At 46.9% G+C, this 19750-nt stretch overlaps 1 protein-coding gene across 1 annotated transcript; it reads right to left on the reverse strand.

Moving 5' to 3' along the window:
- Positions 1-12757: 12757 nt before the first annotated feature.
- Positions 12758-17143, reverse strand: LOC118596794 (cytochrome P450 2D20-like). Its single transcript, XM_036207682.1, has 9 exons — positions 16955-17143; positions 16019-16190; positions 15566-15718; positions 15326-15486; positions 14521-14697; positions 14197-14338; positions 13813-14000; positions 13287-13428; positions 12758-13187 (listed from the first exon to the last, which is right to left on the reverse strand). Exons 1-9 carry the CDS (start codon positions 17141-17143, stop codon positions 13030-13032), a joined length of 1482 nt encoding a protein of 493 aa, XP_036063575.1. The 3' UTR covers positions 12758-13029.
- Positions 17144-19750: the final 2607 nt, after the last annotated feature.

The following is a 19750-nucleotide window of genomic DNA, read 5'->3' on the forward strand; positions in this document are numbered from 1 at the left end:
ACCGGAAGGGCACGAAGGGACTTGCCACGCACTGTGGAATCACCCCGGGCGCCTCCGCAATCTAGAAAATGCACAGTGCTAACTAACAGACAGCAAGCTGGGGCGCCCCACGTAACCTGCGGAGCCTCACGCACGCCGGAAGCCACGCCCCCGACGTGGTGCGTCCGTCCGCAGGCTGGTCCTCTCGCTTACCCGGGGTTCGCTAGGGAAGATCGCGTGGGATTTGCCCTTGGCCAGACTCGATCTGTTTCTCTCCTGGAATGGGGGGAGGTCCCTCAGGCAGTCGCCTCGCTCCTGCAGTCATCCACTTGGGTGAAAACGGAAAGATTCAGGAGTCACAGGACCTTGTCTTCCCAGTTGTGACACTGTGCTGAAGGAGAGCCATGGGTCATTAGTTTCCCCGCGGCGGACCTGCGGTTTGGATTCGGATTCTGACTCTTACTTGCTGCAGCGTGTCACCTTGAACAAACCCTAGGTATCTCAGAAGAACGGGAAATACTAGCAGCGTGAATGGGACCCGAGGACGGGGCGGTGTAAGCGTTGCACCTCGGATGGAAAGGTTTCCTGGCAGTCGGGAGCCAAGGAATACCACAAAGTCCCTGTGGGAAGCCCTGCAGCCCCGCCCTGTGGAAGTGTTACAGCCCTGCCAGGGAAAGTTCCCCCAGTGCAATTGTGACAGCTCTGTTAGGGTGGGGGAGGGTTTCCCCAGGGAAAGTGTTACAGCTCTGCTCTGCTAGGGGAAAGTTCCCCAGCAGTGTCGCACCACACAGCAAACCTCACAGAAGAGATTTACTGGGAGGGAAAACACCAGAAGGGTGGCCAGAGTAAAGAAGCAGCAGCAAACTCAACAGAATACAGGGCTTATATAGGAGTTATTGGGGGGCGGGTGCTTTCCAGGGTGGCTTGGGATTGGTCTGGGATTGGTGGGATTTTAAGTCCAAGGGGTCTTGGTTTCAAGTTAGGGTATGGGTGTTTTTCTCCTGGCCCCTTTCCCTACAGTTAGGATTGTATGTAAAGCACAACTAAGATGCATTTCCTGTGTGCTCATCAGGGCTTGTGGCGGTAGGCAGTAGTAATTCAGGTAATCTGGTTACAAGTTCTTACCCAGTAAGGAGAATCATACGAGCTAAGATATAAACATGTGACTGGAACTCAATAGAGCTTCAGGAAATGTTCCTTTCCTGGTTACACCTCCCTCTCTCCCCCGCCCCCGGCGAAGTGCCATTTTAGAATGTTGGAAAAGGTGAGAGAGGATGTCTCCTTCGCATCCTGAAAGTTTTCCCATCCTTTTGAAATAAAGATTGCTTCTTGGTGGCCTGCTGGTAGATGGTGTAGTTCTGACGTTAGATTATTCAGCCCATTCCAATTTTAGTTTTGCTACCTAAGCTCAGAACTAACCACTGGTCATCACTTTCTTGAGAGATTTAAGTCGTGAGTGTTATAGTGAGAGTTAAATAATCCTGCCAGAAACACCTGATTTAGAATGCCCCAAACCCTCCGGGCTGTTTTACGTCTGCAAAAGTAGGGCACTGAACATCGGAAACAAAGATGTAACGTGTAACGTCACCTGAGTGTCCTTTGACCTATCGCCTAGTAGAATCAGAACCATCTAGGTTACACAAGTCTGTTGACTCCAAGGTCATGGCTGGGAAACAAAGTTTATATTCCAGGATACTTGGAACTGGATGGTTCTCTCCCACCTGCCAACTCCTGAATAACCACTCCCAGGCTTATATTGATTATAAATGTTTGACCAATGGCTCAGGCTTGTCCAGTTATCTCTTACATTTTAAATTAACCCATATTTCTTATCTATGCTTGGCCACGTGGTTTGTGGCTTGTTACCTATTATCTGTATGTTTTGCTTCCTATGCGGCTGGCTGGCTGGCATCTGCTCCGACTCCGCCCCTCTTCATCTCCTATTTGATTGTACTACCTAACCTTATTCTGCCTGGCTATCGACCAAAACAAGTTTTATTTATCAACCAATGAGAGCAACACATATGCAACAGCATACAGAAAGACACTGACCCTGGAGTGTAATTCTGGCATCTTCAAATGTAACGCTCTCTGCCTCTAATTCATTCCAAGGGTTCCTATCATTGAATGAAAGGACGGGTTTGCTAAAGGCTGTTAGTATTCTGCCAGTTAAAACAATTTTTGAAGTTCTTACTTGTCAGGAAATGGCTCATGACTTCCCCACTGTTTTGGATGTGTTTTGCTTCCTCTGTTCATGCTTTTGCCCCTTGAAACTGAGACAAACCCAGTGAGGCAGCAGCCGTGGTGAATGAGGTCCACCACAGTACAAGAGCAGGATGGCAAGGCAGAGTTTTGGATGTGGAGAAGTGGCTGTGCTTCAAAGGGGGTGGGGTATTGGAACACTTGGCTTTATGTTGGTTGGTACCACTGGCTTCTCAGGCAGGGACAGGTTTCTCTGTCTAGGGAGAGAAGTTAGTGTTTTGAAATAGGGGCCCAGGGAAGAGGGATCATGTGATAGTTGGTGTTTTTGTTTGTTTGTTTGTTTTGTTTTGTTTTGGGGGGGTTGTTTTGTTTTGTTTTAGTTTGGTTTGGTTAGCTTTTTGGGTTTTTTGAGCACAAGTGTCTCAAGCCATCTCAGAGAACGAAGCTGCTTCAGGATTCCCCTTGGCCTGGGGCAGGTAGAGAGGGTGGGCTGAGAGGATCATGGGTAGAAGTCCACAAAAACCTTCCACTGTCTCCAGGAAGTCCAGATCCTGATTACTGTGTGACACACAGGCTCTGTCCTGCCATCCTTACCCAACATTACAACCACAACTGACACCTTTTCCACCTCAGGCGTGAAGGCATCAGTCTGGTCCCAGAGTAGGATCTCAGGTCTATCCTGTGACCCCATAAGTGCCTTGTGCTTTGGGAAGTCTTTGTTAAGGTGCTTTGGGATGTGCTCGAGCATTGGGACCACCTTCAATACCTATGACAGCCCCAGAGAGTAACCAAATGCTTCATTCTGTTAGAAAATTTTAAATTAATTTCCTTATTATTACTGTGTGAATAAGTATGTATGGTGTAGGTTTTGCATGGTGTGTGTGTGTGTGTGTGTGTGTGTGTGTGTGTGTGAACATAGAAGACAGAGAACACTTATGGAGTCAGTTCTTTCCATCTGAAATGAGTTCCAGAGATTGATTCATGTCCTGCAAATCCTAATTGGTCTTAATTTAATAAAAACTCTGAGTCAGATATCAGGGTAAATGCTGAAAGATCAGAGAGACAACAGGGCAGGCCACAGCCACCTCTTATCTCACAACTCCTCAGCCTGAAAAAGAGTGAGCTCCTGTCTCCTCCCGATTTATATTCCTCTCTCCGCCCAGCCATATCTCCTCCTGTCTCCACCTCCCTAGTGCTGGGATTAAAGGCCTGTGCCTCCCAAGTGCTGGGATCAAAGGCCTGTGCCTCCCAAGTGCTGGGATCAAAGGCCTGTGCCTCCCAAATGCTGGGATCAAAGGTGTGAGCCTCCACCTCTTAGCTCTGTTTTTCTTTTAGACTGGATCAACCTCGGGTACTCCAGGGTGGCCTTGAACTCCTGATCTTCCTGCTGCTTCCTCTCAAGTGCTGGGATTAAGGGTGTGTGCCACCACTGCCTGGCCTCTATGGTTAACTAGTGGCTAGCTCCACACTCTGATCTCCAGACAAGCTTTATATGTTAGAGGACAAACAAAATAGCACCACAGATTCAGGGCTCCAGGCTGGCTTGGCAAATTTCTTCATCCACTATCTGGCTTGCTCTGCTGCTGCATCTGTTTGGAGTCCACATGGGTTGGTCTCGGTTTCCAGCCTCTTCCAAGGGGCCTCAGGGCCTCGTTCTGGAATGTTATTTTACCCAGCCAAAGAGGTGTTACTTTTGTAACAGGTACAGGGAGACAGTGGACTCCTCAGTCACCCCCTGCCTCACTGAATTCATGGCCAGGCAGGAGTTGACAAAACCACCACTGCTCTCACCATCCAGACCCACAAGGTGAGAAGACCACACGTTTCCCCTTTTTGTCTAAAATTTAAAAAGATTATAACTAATAACTAAGAAAAACTATATACAATAAGTATATACAATATATACAGGCAATAATTATATCAATGTCTCATCCAGTAACACCTGACAAATTCAGAGAAAAAACGATCTTGGTGGGTCCAAAGTGTTATACCTAATTCACTTTCTGTTGTCTTACCAACTGAAAACTATCTTCTGATGTCTCTCAAATTTATACACTTTACGCTGCTTTAGTGAGTTTCTTTTCTGCATTCGTTAACAAGGAAAACTATTGCTATAACTATGTGTAGTCTTCAACTCCAGAGACCTGAGAAGGAAACAATATTAACTGAGTAAGCAGGAAGTTCAAGCAAGTGACTTCCAAAAATTGTAAGAAATGACAGAAACAGCTGGCTGCCTGGACAGCCACCCAAGTTTCCTCCGCAAAGCTGGGGCATCCATCTATGGCATACAAGCCTAGCATCTCTGACAGAGTTATCCAAGAAGCAGGATTTTCTGAAGGGCTGTTCTACCTTGTCTTGGCAAAGTTCAACAGTCCTTTGTTTTGTGTCCTGCCTTGTCCGTTTTGGACAACATACTGTTAGCAGCCGAGGAAAGGCCCCAAAGAAAGTAAAGTCAAAGGAATTCCAGACTGTCGAGAGCCCTTTAGCTGAATCACCTTGTTAACAGCTCTTAGATCTGTTACCATTCTCCATTTTCCAGATTTCTTTCTAATAACAAATACAGGAGAATTCCAAGGGCTGGTTGATTCTTCAATATGTTGAGCATTTAACTGCTTCTGAACCAGCTGTTCTAAGGCCTGTAGTTTCTCTGACTTTAAAGGCCATTGCTGAACCCACACAGGCCTGTCTCTTAACCGTTTTAAGGGTAGAATTTGGTGCCTTTGGAAGAGCAGCAGCTGTTGTGCCCTGTTCATGTACAACCTTAATGGTCAGTGACTGTTCTTTATAATACTTTCTGATATTTTTCCCAGAAACATATGTTAGTTTATGGTTTGTTTCTGAGATTGGAGCAATGTTCTTGTGGGTATTCCATTGCTGTAACAAATCAAGTCCCCATAAATTCATGCAATAGTAGCCACTTATGGCTTTAATTTTTCTCTCTGTCCTTCTGGCCCTATACATTTGACAGATCTCATGCTCTGTTTTACCTGAGATAACATTCCAGTACCTAAAAGCTGAACATTTACACCTTGAAGAGGCCAATTTAGATGTCAAGAGTTCTTGTGAGTGTATTGTTACATCTGCACTTATGTCTACAAAACCTTCAATGACAACTTCATTCATTTGTATTTTTAATTTTTGTCTTTGTTCATTTATAAAAATCTGCCAAAAATATTTGCTTTATGGTTTCATCTAAATTTTTTGTTCTCCATTCTATAGCTGTTCTACCATCCAGAACAGTATGATTTCTTACAATAGGCATTAAGTTCTTTAATTGTTCTGGGAAGGAGTTTCCTCCATGATGACAAGAAATAACTGAATCAAATTTGACAAGTGGGCCCATGAGAGGTCCCTCAGGGTGTTTCCCGTGGGCAAAGACAAGGGATTACCTGGTTTGTACCTTGTTGACCTACATTCATTAGTCCAATGCCTGCTTTTGTCACATCTTCTGCAAAGTCCAGAAGAGAAGGGTATTCTGTTGGGATTAATCTTAGTAAAAACATCATTTCTTCAAGGAACACTTTGTTTACAGTCCCATTTTAGGTGACCTTGTTTACCACAATTGAAACACTTAACATTTCAATTTTTCTTCAAACCTCTGTAAATCACCTTTCCTATCCAAACGTCATCATGGTTATGAGATTCAATACTGATTGTATCTCAGATCTATTCCTCTAAGGGTGCTGATTTTGCCTTTAATGGCCTAATGACTCTTTTGCATTGTGCATTGGCATTTTCAAAAGTCAGAGATTCAATTATTATTTGCCTAGCTTCTGAATTTTGTATCATCCTATTTACTGCTGAAGCCAATCTTTGTAAGAAATCAGTGAAAATTTCTGCTGGGCCCTGCATGACATTAGTAAATGACTTAATTTTCTTTCCTACTTCTTTAATTCTATCCCAAGCATTCAGTGCTGCTGTTCAACATAAAGCCAGGGTATGGTCATCATATAAAGATTGCCTTTCTTCATTAGCATAATCTCCCTCTTAAGAAGTTAGTCTTGGGAGACTTCCTTACCTCTAGCACTACTTTGTTGTTCAGTGCTCTTCGCCTCATCCTTCCTTACACCAGGTCCTCCATTGTAATTGGGGACCAACCTCCAAAACTGCTGTAACCAAATCTCTCCAGTCTTGAGGGATAATTCATTACAAGTTGACAATGAGTTTAACATCTGCTTCACAAAAGGTGAGTGCATGCCATATGAGACTATCACATCCTTGAATCGCCTCAAATCTAACATTTGCACAAGAGTCCATTCAGCTCTTACACAATCTTGGGGATATATATCATTTGGCTGTTCCTGTAAGGTTACAGGGTAGATTAAGTATGGCTGTTTGAAAACCTTAGGCTGTTTCTCTGCAACCTTATAATGCAATGCTGAGATTGGTTCACCTTTAAATTCCTCTGTTTGGGTCTGAATATCTCTATGATCTGTTTTTAGCAAGTTTTTCTAAAACTCTTACCTTGGCACTCATATAAACAAACTTTTTTAGGGATAAAACAAAAATGACCAAACAAATGATATTTATAATGGACATTATGTAAATCCCATGTGAATTAGTTATCCTCTCATTTAATTACTCTATTTTCAAACCTTCTAGCATATTATCAAACAGAGACCTAACTCCCTCCATTGTAAAAATGTTTCCCATTTTTAAATGTGGGGGAAAAAAACCTCTTTTTCAAGCCAGGTGGCTGTGGCGCACACCTGTAATCCCAGCGCTCAGAAGGCAGAGGCAGGTGGGTCTCTGTGAGTTCGAGGCCAGCCTGGTCTACAGAGCTAGTCCAGGACAGCCTCCAAAGCTACAGAGAAACCCTGTCTTGAAAAACCAAAAACCAAACCAAAACAAAACAAAAAACTCTTTTTCTAACTAATTCCTCCCTGGAAGAAATCCCAGTTGACTCACCAACTTTGCTGACAATGATTCAGATGATGGTGAAGTGAGGCAGCTACCTAGTGTAGCAGAAGTCCAAGGAGGGAGTCCAGGGAAAGCCACCACCCACTGGGAGAGAAGAAGCCAAAGAGCCAGCCTGTGGAGTCTGATGCAGAGAGGCTACAACAGAAAAAAATCCCAGACTCTCTCAGAGGGTGTGGGAAACAAAGGAAAATCTAGCCAGTGGGGCAGTGACTCTGGCCACATGTAGCTCCAGCCTGAGCCAGTAGCTAGAAAGCCATAGGCAAGTGGCTTTTTTAAGAATTCATGCCCTAAAAGTTGGATACCAGATGTTGCATTAACCCTAATTGGCCTTAATAACAAAAACTTGGAGTTAAATATAGGGCTAAATGCAGAAAGATCAGAGAGACAAAAGCCACAGCCACCACTTCTTACCTCAGCCTGAAAGAGACTGAGCGCCTGTCTCCTCCTGCCTTGTCTTACTTTCTCTGCCCAGCTCTATCACTTCCTGTCTTAACCTCCCTAGTGCTGGAATTGAAGGTGTGTGTTCCTCCCAAGTAGTGGGAGCAAAGATATGAAATCCCAAGTGCTGGAATTAAAGGTTTGTACCACTATTGCCTGGCCTCTATGGCTAACTAGTTGCTGGCTTTGCCCTCTGATCTTTTAATGACAGTGAGACACATCTGCTGCTAGCACCACCAAGCTACTTCATAAAAGGATGATGGGTGTCAAAGAATCTCTGTATAGAGTTTGCTTTCACTGTGGCAAAGCTTGCCACTTGGACAAGAAACTGCCCTTGACTCCACTGCTGACAGTATGCTAGACAACCAGGATACAAAGGGAAAGCGTGCTGAACTTTGCCAAGACAAGTCCTTCAAAATTCCTGCTTCACAGAAAAGTCTGTCAGCTATTCTAAGCTTACAGGCTGAAAATGGATGCCTCAATGGTGCAGAGGAACCCCGGGTGGCTGTCTAGGGAGCCGGCTGCGTCTGTCATTTCCATAGTTTTGTAAGTTACTTTCTCTGCACTTCCTGGTTACTCAGGTAACATTATATCCTTCAGGTCTCTGATGGAGTAGACAATGAGATAGTTATAGTTTTCCTTGTTATCAAATTCAGAAAAGAAATTTATATAAGAGATGTAAAGTTTATAAGGTTGAAAAACATGAAAGCTTAAATTGTTTATCTAAAAATAAACAGGCCGGGCAGTGGTGGCGCACGCCTGTAATCCCAGCACTCGGGAGGCAGAGGCAGGTGGATCTCTGTGAGTTTGAGGCCAGCCTGGTCTACAGAGCTGGTCTAGGACAGGATCCAAAGCTACAGAGAAACCTGTCTTGAAAGACAAAACAAAACAAAAAAAAGTTTTGAGGTCTAAAAAGATACTTTGCGTTGGTAATATAAGTTAAGATACAAGGCAAATTAGATACACAAATTTGAACTCACCAAGCTAGGATAGATAATGGAGTATTTTCTCTGATTTTACCAAATGCAAATGGACTGCATATTGTATATGTAATTTTTACTTGATAATTGTTCTTATTGTTTACAGTCTTACTATATTAAAGCTAAAACATTTTATTTAGAAAAAAGGGGGAAATGGTGCAGAATATTTGTTTAACTATGCGTACATGTGTTGCATAAATTTAAGCTGTAAAGATAAATTACATTTGTTTATCTTGTGGAATATTTATTTAACTATGTCAAGATGTGTCATATTTGTTTAATTATGTCAAAATGTGTTGTTGTTTTGCCTTGCCTGTCTAAGGCACCTGATTGGTCTAATAAAAAGCTGAATGGCCAATAGCAGTGGAGGAACTTCCAGGTACGCAGAGTAAGAAGAAGGAGGAATTTAGGCCCAAGGAAGAAAGAAAAGGAGACAACAGCAATACCTCAAGGGCCTGCCAGACACAGAGGAAGCAAGAAAGTAGGACATACAGAATGAATATTGGTGAAATTATTTAGGCCACTCCACGTAGTTAAAAGGGAGGTTTATTTTGTGGGGTAACTTACAAATGAAGGGGTAGGTTGCAGGGTCTGGCAAAGGTATAGCGCAGTCCAGCGGTGTTCTCTGGAGAACTCTGCTCGGTCTACCTCCAGTGTCCAGTGTCCCCGAACCAAAAGAGCGACCTCCTCCTGATCCTCGGTCTTCTGCTCCCCCCTCTGCCCTGCCTTGTGGGCATGATCATTACTGAAGCCTCAATGGGGGTTGGAACTTCCAGGCCAATGCTGGGATGGCTATCCACTACAAATGAAAGAAAGGTAAAAAGCCCTGAGGCAAAATGTAGATGAATAGGAACAGGTTAAAATAAGTTAAAAGAGCGAGTGGGACAAGCCTAAGCTAAGGCTGAGCATTCATAAATAATAATACGTCACCCTGTCTTTTTTGGGAGCTGTGTGGGGACCTGGAGAAAATTCTGACTATCTGGCTCCTTTACACACCACCTGTCATCAGGGTTGGAGAAGGAGGCACAGGCACAGGGAGACAGTGGACTCCTCAGTCACCCCCTGCCTCACTGAGTTCATGGCCAGGCAGGAGTTGACGAAACCACCACTGCTCTCACCATCCAGACCCACAAGGTGAGAAGACCACACTTTAACACACACAGTCTGAGTGTAGCCAAGGATACTTGGCTATGCCGTCCTCTGTTACCCACATTCATCTTCTCATCTGGGTCCAGTTCCACCCATCGGTCCTCCAAAATATTGGCACCACACACTATCCCATGTCCCTTGTGTTCCAAGATGAAATTCAGTGACTTTCCCTTTCATTGCTTGATCACATACCACAGTCACTGCTCCCTAAACCCCATGCACATCTCTGACCAACTGTGTCCACACAGTCTTTGGACTTTAGAGCTGGGCATGAAGCCTGGGTGGTCCAAGATGGGCACTGGCAGATGGTTTACAACAGTGTCTCCTGCATGACTTTCCATCCATTGATCACAACTTATACTTCAGGCCATCTCTAAGTAGGACACATCTCTGCAGTAGTTTGGAATCTGAAGGTAAAGGTCAGAGTGACTCCAAGGTAGAGGTCCATCAGACTGCCAGAACCAGGCCTGGGACACAAGATTTGGTGTCTTGGAAGGTTTGTATTTATTGGACCCAGGTCCTCCTATGTATCACTGATCTACAAGCAGAGCCTAAAATCTGGTACCTTGTGTCTGGGGAAGTCGCATCTTGTAAGCTCAACAAAGGACTCCTATCTGAAATGGGCACCTGGATGTGACATTGAAGAGCATGGGAATTGTCATTGGGCATCTTAGCATCCTACCATGCACAAATAAAGTCAAGTTCCTTGAGACAGGCAGTGAGGTCAAGACCACACAGCACCTCTCTCCACTTGCTTTCTTGACTAAAATGCTCCATTCGACCCTGATCCCTCTTCCACATCCTCACGACCTCATCCATTAGTGAGATCAGAGGACACTTGAGTCTCCATAACTCTGCCCTGTGCTACCGGATGCCAAATCAGCTACCATGTCCTTCCCCACACCTTGTACTAAGAAAGTCCAAAGTATCCTCGGGCCCCATAGAGCCTGTCACCAAGAAGCAGCTAAGTCTGCTACTTAGGGGCTCAGCTCCCTGTCTATCCTGTGGCTTCACCACCACTATCTGCTGCTAGAGATGCTGTTATCTCTCTCCTCATGTTGTTATTGTTGTTGTTGTTTGGTGGAAAGGAGGAAGGGGTTGGTTGAGGGTTTCACTGTGTAGCCCTGTTTTTTCCTGAAGTTCACTCTGAAGACCAGGCTGGCCTCTCCCTCACACAGATCCTCCTGCTTCTGCCTCCAGAATCTGGGATTAAAGGTGGGTTCCACCACTGCACAGTTGAGGTGCTGTGGTCTCTGTTATTCTTAATTACCCCTTCTCATTGGACAAGTTATATGGATGTTCTCCAAGTCCAGATGCTTCAAGTAGCCAGGCCAAGTACTGGCACAGGGCCTGGTGCGTAGCTGAAATTCCAGAGCTTGGAACAATCCATCAGCTCCACCAGTAAAGGAAGATGACCATGAATATGACAACAGGCCACAGTTCATCTCCAGTCAGCTACCTCATGGGTACATCACTGCTTCTAGGTCTTTCTGGTCACATCTCACATCAACCAAAGCAGCCACCTAGGATCAGGAAGGAGACCTCTTACTGCAACCTGGCATCTGGTCCCCAATAAAAGAAGAAGGCTGTTCTTTGTCTTATGTCTTGAGATGAACTATTGGATTTTCTCTGCAGTCCGTGTGTCAGGAAGGGCTGGAGCAGTCTAGGGAGATTTACCTCAGTTTCCTGTCTCTTCTTCCCTTCCCAGGAGCTCAGTCACTGGAGGGCATCAGGATGTGGGAGGTGACTACACAAGAGCTGTGCATACTGGTTATGTTAGGCTAAGGACTGTGAATAAGGACCACCTATGTCAATGAACCCCTGAACCAGGGACATAGAAAAGTCACTCATCTGACATGCCACACATGCAGAGCATAGGGGCTGTAGGACATTGCATCAGGCTAGAGTAAGACCTTCCAGTACCATCAAACAGGGGAAAGAGGAGGGCTGTTGAGATGGCTGTACAGTGAAGAGCACTGCCTTCTATTTTTCAGGACCCAGACTTGATTCCCAGAACCCACAGGATATGTACAACTAACTTCAACTTAAGTCCCTGGAGATCCCATGCACATTTCTGTCCTCTTTGGGAACTGCACACATGCAGGCAAATACCCATGCATATACAAACAAAATAAAGGGGGTGGAGGGGAAGAAGAGGAGATGCTGGGAAAACAACGTGCATTTTCCTATGAGCAACAAGGATGTGGGAATGTGAAGTAAAGCCACCCGAGCTTGGTGAGTGTTTGGTCCTGTACATTCCAAAAGCCAATGTCTGACTACTGATGGGCTTGGGGAGGGGAGCTCCCTGACATTCCTAGAACGAGGGTGAGGGGGAGAACATTTTCTTTTCCAAAAGAAAACCAAGAACAGTGTGCCCACACAGCTGTGTCTCAAGGCATGCCACAGAGGTCAGGGTCTTGGGATGCTGCAGTCTGGCCTCAGATTATATGAAAGCTAAGATGAGCCTCTAGGGGTGCTCCATGCCTCCATGTTCTACTTGGCCCCACCATGGCCCCAAATATTCAAGTCCCAAGATTCTTGAACATTCCTAGTGAGTAACACCCATTATATCTGTCCAACATGCTTGCCGGGAACACTCTCTTCAGTCTGGAGAGACAGCCCCAGACAGAACAGCTGGATCCTGCCCATCCTTCGGGATTCTGACCAGTCACCTTTTGCTACCCCAGATGTTCTCTTGCATCCTTTCATTGCAGCAAGCCTGAGCTGTGAGGACAGCAGCCGGTCTAGCTTGAGAGACCTCTTAACCATTTGTGGCACTTCAGGGTCTTGCAGACCTTTACCAACATCTGTCACCAAAACAAGAATAAGGCTGACTTCCAGCACAAGCCATTCACAGTTTCCCTAAGAACCACTGAGTCTTAACTTCTGTCCGGTATGTTGATGGGTCTTTCCTGGTGATCTAGGGTCAATCATTGAATACCAGCACAATAACCTCTCTTCCGATTTCCTCAAAATGTTTTCCCCTCTCATTCCCTCCTCCTCCTTTTTTTTAATCATCTCATGACCACCTCCACTTTCCACCATTTTTTGATAAAGGAGCCCATTAAGAATTTCAGGCCGTATAGCAATCATCTTGTCGTGGCCTCTTTCATGATAGTCTGCAGGTCTGTGCCACTTGGCTCAGTAAACTCTTTTCTCACAGCATTAAAGGTGATCTAAGGGCAGGTCTGAGGCAGAGGGGAAGACTGACTGTAGACTGTTGTCTTGGGACACAGATGACAGAAGGATGGGGGTTGGCCTGGGAATGAGTGGCAGCCTCAGAACAGGTTGATTGGACATCCGTTAGCACAAGCTTGGGAGAGGGTTGGGAGAGTCGAGCTAGCGCAGGACTGCACACAGCTCATAGGGGTTTGGGGTAACTGGCAATGCGTAGATGCCCATGGTCGCTGGGCCTGGGCTGTCCTTCAGGCACCGAGAAGCTAAAGCGCTGCAGGAGGCAGGTGAAGAAGAGGAAGAGCTCCATGCGGGCCAGAGGTTCCCCCAGGCATGCTCTGCGGCCTGTGGGTGGGAGAGGGGCTCAGTCAGTCTGGGGCCTGATGGGTGCTCCACCCTCCAAGGCCCCCTGGGAAGAGACACGGAGCCAGGCACCCCCAGCACCTGCAGAGAATGGCATGAAGGCCTCATGCTTCACAAAGCGGCCCTGGGCATCCAGGAAGTGTTCAGGATGGAACTGGAGGGGCTTCTCCCAGACAGTCTCATCCTTTAGCACGGAGGACAGGTTGGGGATGAGGGTCGTTCCCTGGCAGGAGACAAATGGTGTAAACATGGACTGGGACATGGTTAACATGACCCTGGTCACCAAGTTCACATGCACAACCTCTTTGTGCACACACTGGATTCTTTCATTCACCCCAACCACACAGCCTTTCTGGTACCAGTCAAGGACCTGTGACAAAGCTCCCATGGGTACCCAAATCAAGTCTGTGTGTGTAGTGCTCCCTCAAATTCCTGTGGCTTATTTTCTTGGACATCCCCCTTCCCTGGGGGATCCTGGGCAATGGCTGCTGTATACTCACACACAGGTTGGTCCCATCATCATGTGCAAATCCAGGATGTGCTGGTTTTTGTCTTAGTAGCCTTTTTTGCCTAGTGGTGACCCTGGGACAAGGGACCCCGTTCATACCTTAGGGATGAGGAAGCCCTGTACTTCAATATCACGGGATGTCATATGTGGTATATTCACTGGGGCAATGTCTGCAAAGCGCTGGACCTCATGAATAACAGCATTGGTGTAGGGCATCCGGGATTGGTCTGCCATTTCTGGATGCCGCACCTGCCCTATGACTTCATCAATCTCCTTTTGGACGCAGCCTGGAGGGACAGCATGCCCTCAATGATGCAGTCCCTTGGTGGCTCTTCCCTGACCTTCTCCCATGGGTTAAGAGGTGACTATAGATTTTGATCAGACTTGTGTGAGTCCTGGTCAAGCTGATGCTGGAGACAGTAATTTCTCAAGCACCTCTATCTTTCTTCCCTAACCCTTCTTTCAAACCCTAACCAGGCTCACTCTGCACATGCGGGTGCAGGATCATGAGCAGCAGGGCCCAGTACAGTGTGGTTGATGTGGTCACCATCCCCGCAGTGAACAGGTCAAACACCACCATGCGCAGGTTCTCATCATTGAAGGAGCTCTCAGGATTCCCCTTGGCCTAAGACAGACAGAGAACGTAGCCTCAGGGATATAGGCAGTATGGCCAAAATGATCTACCATTGCATTCATGCACCCCAATTTTAGGGTCCATGGGATATGTAAACCGCACCTGCCTGGCATCACAAGTTACAGAACACTGCTGCCAAAAGACACTGGCCCCATGTTCATGGCTGTCCTCACCTTCTCCATCTCAGCCATGAAGGCATCTGTCAGGTCTCGGGGAGGTTGGGCAGGGTCCCAGGATGTCTTGTGATCAATCAACATCTTATCCAGTGAATTTACAAAAGCCGTCATTTTGGGGAAAGCTTTTCCAGGCAGCCCTGGGATGCGAAGAAGCACTGGGACAGCATTCAGCACCTGGGAAAGAAACCCAACAGTCTAGTTGCTTTTACAGCTAATGAAGACTCGTGTGTGTGTGTGTGTGTGTGTGTGTGTGTGTGTGTGTGTGTGTGTTTGCATTCCTGCATATTGGTAGTAAGATAACAACTTGCAGAGTAAGATCTATCTCCCCCATGGGACCCAGGGATCCAGCTCAGATCTCCAGGCTTACTTGGTAAGTCCCTTTACCCTATTGACCATCTATCTCCTGCCCCTGGATGCTGTTTCTGCTCACTGTTCTCCTGGACCAGTCTCAGGTCCTAGTCTCTTCAACAAAGGACTAAGGATCTGTTTGTACCCACCTATAACTTTGTTCTTCCTCCGTTCCAGCCTCTAGGCTGTCTTGTAGCCCAAGATAAACAAAATGACTACTCTACTGGAAATCTAAGAGACTTGTGTGGTTTCCATGTAGACAGGGGGCATAGGTCACTCCCTTCCTAGAGCCCCTGACCTTTGTCCACTCCTCCCTCCTGTTATCTGAGGTTTGTCAACATGGAGGCCTTCCCTCCTGCATTTGACTGTCACACTAGACCCTCACCCCATTCACCCTGAGTGCATAATTATTCTGATAGGATTTACAGCATAGAAGTTACCCTGAGACTCATACCTCAGCAGTGAAGCCAGAGTCCTCTCCAAAACTTTCATGTAATGTTTTGAGCAACATGTTTAAGAAAGGGTCTTCATACTCGAAGCGGTGGGCATAGATGAGGGATGAAATCACATTGCATACTCCTTTATTCAGGAGGGTGATGGGATTAAAGGGATGTCCTGGAAGCAGAGATGCAAGGAAGTCATCGTATTGCTCTGAAGTGCCTGCCCACATCTCTACATCTCACCCATCACCCACCAGCCTCCTTGGCGAAGGCGTCACAGAGGTGGCCAGCCTCCTCTGTCACCCACTGTTCCAGTGATTTCTTGCCCAGGCCAAAGTCTCGCATGGTGGACACAGAGAATCGCCGCTGCTCTCGCCACTCAGGCCCGTAAGGGGCAAACACCACACCTGTAGGACACATCTGTGTATGAACATGGATACATGTGCCATGTATAAACAATGATACATGTGTCTGTGCTGACTCCTCTGCTCCCAACATTTCCCTGTGGTCAGTCTCAGCCACCAGTGTCCCAGCACTTTGCTGTCACATAGCAGCACATGGCAGGCACTTCAGTGTCTCCACCCTCCGTTCCAGTGACTTCCCCTTGCATTGTCTGAACACATCCCCTCTATTAGGTCCTGTCCATCTTCTGTCCCTGGCTCCTCATGCCCTGTTCTCTCTGCCTCGTCCTCAGGATAGCTCTTTGCCTTTAGATTTGTGCCCATAGCCCAGATGATTAAAGATGGGCATTGGCGGGCGGTCAGCAGTGTCCTCTCCACAGTTGACCAGCACTTCCCGAACCGCCTTCAGTCCATTGATCACGACCACAGGCTTCCAGGCCATCTGCAGGCTGAACACGTCACCATAGCGTTGTTGAAGCTGAAGGAGAGGGACAGAGCACTCAGGAGGAGGAGGTCCCCAGCAGACTGGAAGATCAAAATTCAACATACAGTTCTCTCTGTGTGTTTGTGTTTATGTGTACGTGTGTGCATGCATGGGTGTACCTGTCACCAGTGCAAGCACACAACCATGAGCACATTTGTATTGTACTCATTATTGGACCTTGGTTCAGTCCGGTGATGTGTAAACCTCTGTCACTGACTCTATCTCTATGATGAGGTATGAGACCATGTGAATGGGGTATCCATTCTTCTAAATCCAGCAAAGGTCTCATAGTAGGTAAGGTCATTCAGGGGTGACCTGCCAGAGCAAAGTCCTTGTCCCCTTCATACCCCATCATACAAGGGAAATTCGGGTTCCTGAAATGGGCAGCAAGGCCTGAGTCCACACAGCAGCAAGAGATTATAGAACACACAGCCATCACCCCACATCTCTTTCCTGACTGACAGGCTACACTGGAACCTGGCTCCTCCCCTCTGTCCCTGAGACCACATCCACTGAGGGGATCACAAGGAACCTGGAGCCTTCCCAACTTCTGCCATGTCCTACCAGACTCCCAGCCTGCCTCCATGGCCTTCCATACTGAGCTCTGCTCTTAGGAAGTCCACAGTGTCCTCAGACCCAGAAGTAAGTGCCACATGGAAACTATTCAGCCTTTCTCCTCTTGCAGACCATCTTCCTGTCAATCCTATGGCTTTAGGGGCACCATGACCTCTACCCACCTCCATCACCTTCTGTCTCACCTTGTACAAACTGTAAGGCATGTTCTCAAAGTCCACCTGCAGCAGGTTACCCAGCCCAGGTAGTGGCAAAGGGCCTGGAGGGTAGCGGGCAGTCCAGAACTTTCGTCGGTACATCAGGTCCACCAGAAGCAGGAAGACAGCCGTGAATATGACCACAGACCACAGGCCATCTCCAATCAACAGCGCCATGGCTGCTCCACTGCTTCCCAGGCTGTTTGTGGAACACCTGCTCCAGACACCTGAGATCAGGACAGACACTCTATGGACAGACTGGGCACCTGGTCCCTTATGAAGGGGATAAGGCTGCACTTTGTTCTCTGCCTTGAGCCAAGTACCTGTGTTTACTGTTCAGCCAGGGTTTGTAGGGAGGGGTGAGAATGGGTGAGGGGAAGCGAGCCTCAGAGGTTCCTGCCCTTCACCTCTTCTCTAGTGCTTTTCCAGGGGAGAAACATCACTTGCTCCACAGGGAGCTGTGCACTGTGGTTATGTATGCCTGGGCACTGTGAGCTCAGAGGAAAGATGACCAGTTGACTCTGTCTCAAGGTTCCGGTTCACAAAGTATAGAGAAGTCAGTCAGTGATAGGCCAGAGCTCTGGGGCCCTGAGCACATTGTCTCAGAATGGATTGTGTTCTTGTGAAGCTTCATGAACACTTGGCTTTAGGACATGAGGTGTGACCAACTCGGCAGGCACTATCACTGTGTGGAAGGGCCACTGAAGTGGCTTGTGGGTCTAGCCAATGAGGATGAGTGACAGGCAGTGTGAGGAAGGCAGCTCCATCCTGGGGAGCCATGAGTACAGATGTGAGGTCACTCAACTACGAGGAAGGCCAAACTCACAGCCTGGGGACCTCTTAGCTCCAATCAGAGAAACCCGAATCATGGCCTAAAACTGTCACAGAGGCCAGATGGATGTGCAGGTACTTTTCTCATGGAGGCCAGTGTGTCTAAATTTATTCACTCATTGCTTCTTGGTGGATGGGTTCCAGTGTCCCATAACAGGGATGAAAGGGTGTTGTTCCTCATACCACATAGGCAGAGTTTTGAGGGATTTGTTGACATGCCACAGCCTGGGGTCAGTCACCTTGGAGCCTCAAGGAACACTCAGTTGGCAAGACACACCACCTGTATCTAAGAGTAAATGCCAGTGATTGGTTTTGTGGTGCGTGAGGCCAGTGGGAGGAAGGTGTCTGCAGCCTGTGTAGCCTGGTGGGCAGGTTTGAGGTTGTCAAGTCCACGTGGAGAACCAGACTCAGAACCTGGGCTCTTCTTCTATCAGATCTGAAAAAGCTGTGGAAATGTCAACAAGTGTCAAAACGTCCCTGGAGGCTGTTAGCTCAGGTCACTCCTTGTCACTTGGTGGTCTCAGTCTTTTATTCCCTGTTTGTTTCTTGACACGTCCTCCTCATGCCAGAGGCCATGGATAGGATGGGCAGCCAAGAGGGAAATGGAAAGATGACTATTGTGAGCTGTTGTTTGTTTTTGCTCTCTTGAGGGGTCTGTCACCACATTCCCAAGTAAATCACACGGAGGTTTATTCTGATTTATAAATGTCCGGCCTTAGCTTGGCTTGTCGCCAGCCAGCTTTTCCTAAATTGTCCCGTCTGCCTTTTGCCTTGGGTCTCTCCTTTGCTTACTTCTGTCATCTTACTTTCATTCTTACTGCGTGGCAGGCTGGGTGGCTGGGTGGCTGGGTGGCTGGCGTCTTGTGTCCTCCCCCTTCGTCTCTTGTTCCTTGACCTTTTTGTTCTCCCAGATTTCTCCTCTATTTACTCTCTCTGTGTGACTTGGCACCTGTCCTACTCCTGCCTTGCTATCGGCTGTTCAGTGTCGCTGGAGTTTTCTCCAGGTCCCACCAAGTCCCCGCCCCGCCCCCCCAGGCCCTCCCGTCCCCCCCACCCCTCCCTGCAACCACTTATAAAACAGTCACTCACAAATGTATATTAATTAAACTGCTGGGCCATTAGCTCAGGCCTACCACTGACTGGCTCTTACACTTGACTCAGCCCATTTCTGTTCATCTATATGTTGCCTCATGTCCATGGCTTTACCTGTTGCCTTTACACACTGTTCCCTGGGCAGCGGCCTGGCATCTCCTGACTCAGTTTTCCTGTTCCCAGAATTCTCTTCTCTGCTTGTCCCGCCTATACTTCCTGCCTGGCTACTGGCCAATCAGCGTTTTATTTATACAGAGCAATAAACACAGCAGTTCAGCTCTTTATTAGACCACCAGGTGTTTTAGACAGGCACAGTAGCACAGCTTCACAGAGTTAAACAAATGTAACATAAACCAAAGTAACACACCTTAAAATAATATTCTACCACACTTTCCCTTTGTGTCTAAATAAGAAAGGTTTTAACTTTAGCATAATAAAACTAGACACAACAAAACAGTTATCAAATAAGAATCATATTTACAATAGTCTGTCCATTTGTAGTTAGCATATTCAGGGAAAATCATGCATTATCTAGCCTGTCTTAGTGAATCCAAAGTTTTACACATAACATACTTTCTATCATAACTAACAAAACTACAACTATAACCATCCAAAGATCTACTTCATCAAAGACCCAGAAGGAGGTAATATTATCTAACAACAGAGACATTTTGTTACCTGGACAGTCACCCCAAGTTCCTCCACAGTGTTGGGGCATCCATCAGTCGCCTACAGGCCTAGAATATCTGGCAAACTTTTCAGTGAAGCAGAAAATTTGAGGGCCTGTCCTGCCCTGTTTTGGCAAAGTTCAACAGTCACTTTCCTGTGTCGTCCTCACATCCAGTCTGCACAGCACATTGT

This window comes from Onychomys torridus, chromosome 16 (assembly GCF_903995425.1).
Source record: "Onychomys torridus chromosome 16, mOncTor1.1, whole genome shotgun sequence".
NCBI classification, from domain to species: Eukaryota; Metazoa; Chordata; class Mammalia; order Rodentia; family Cricetidae; genus Onychomys; species Onychomys torridus.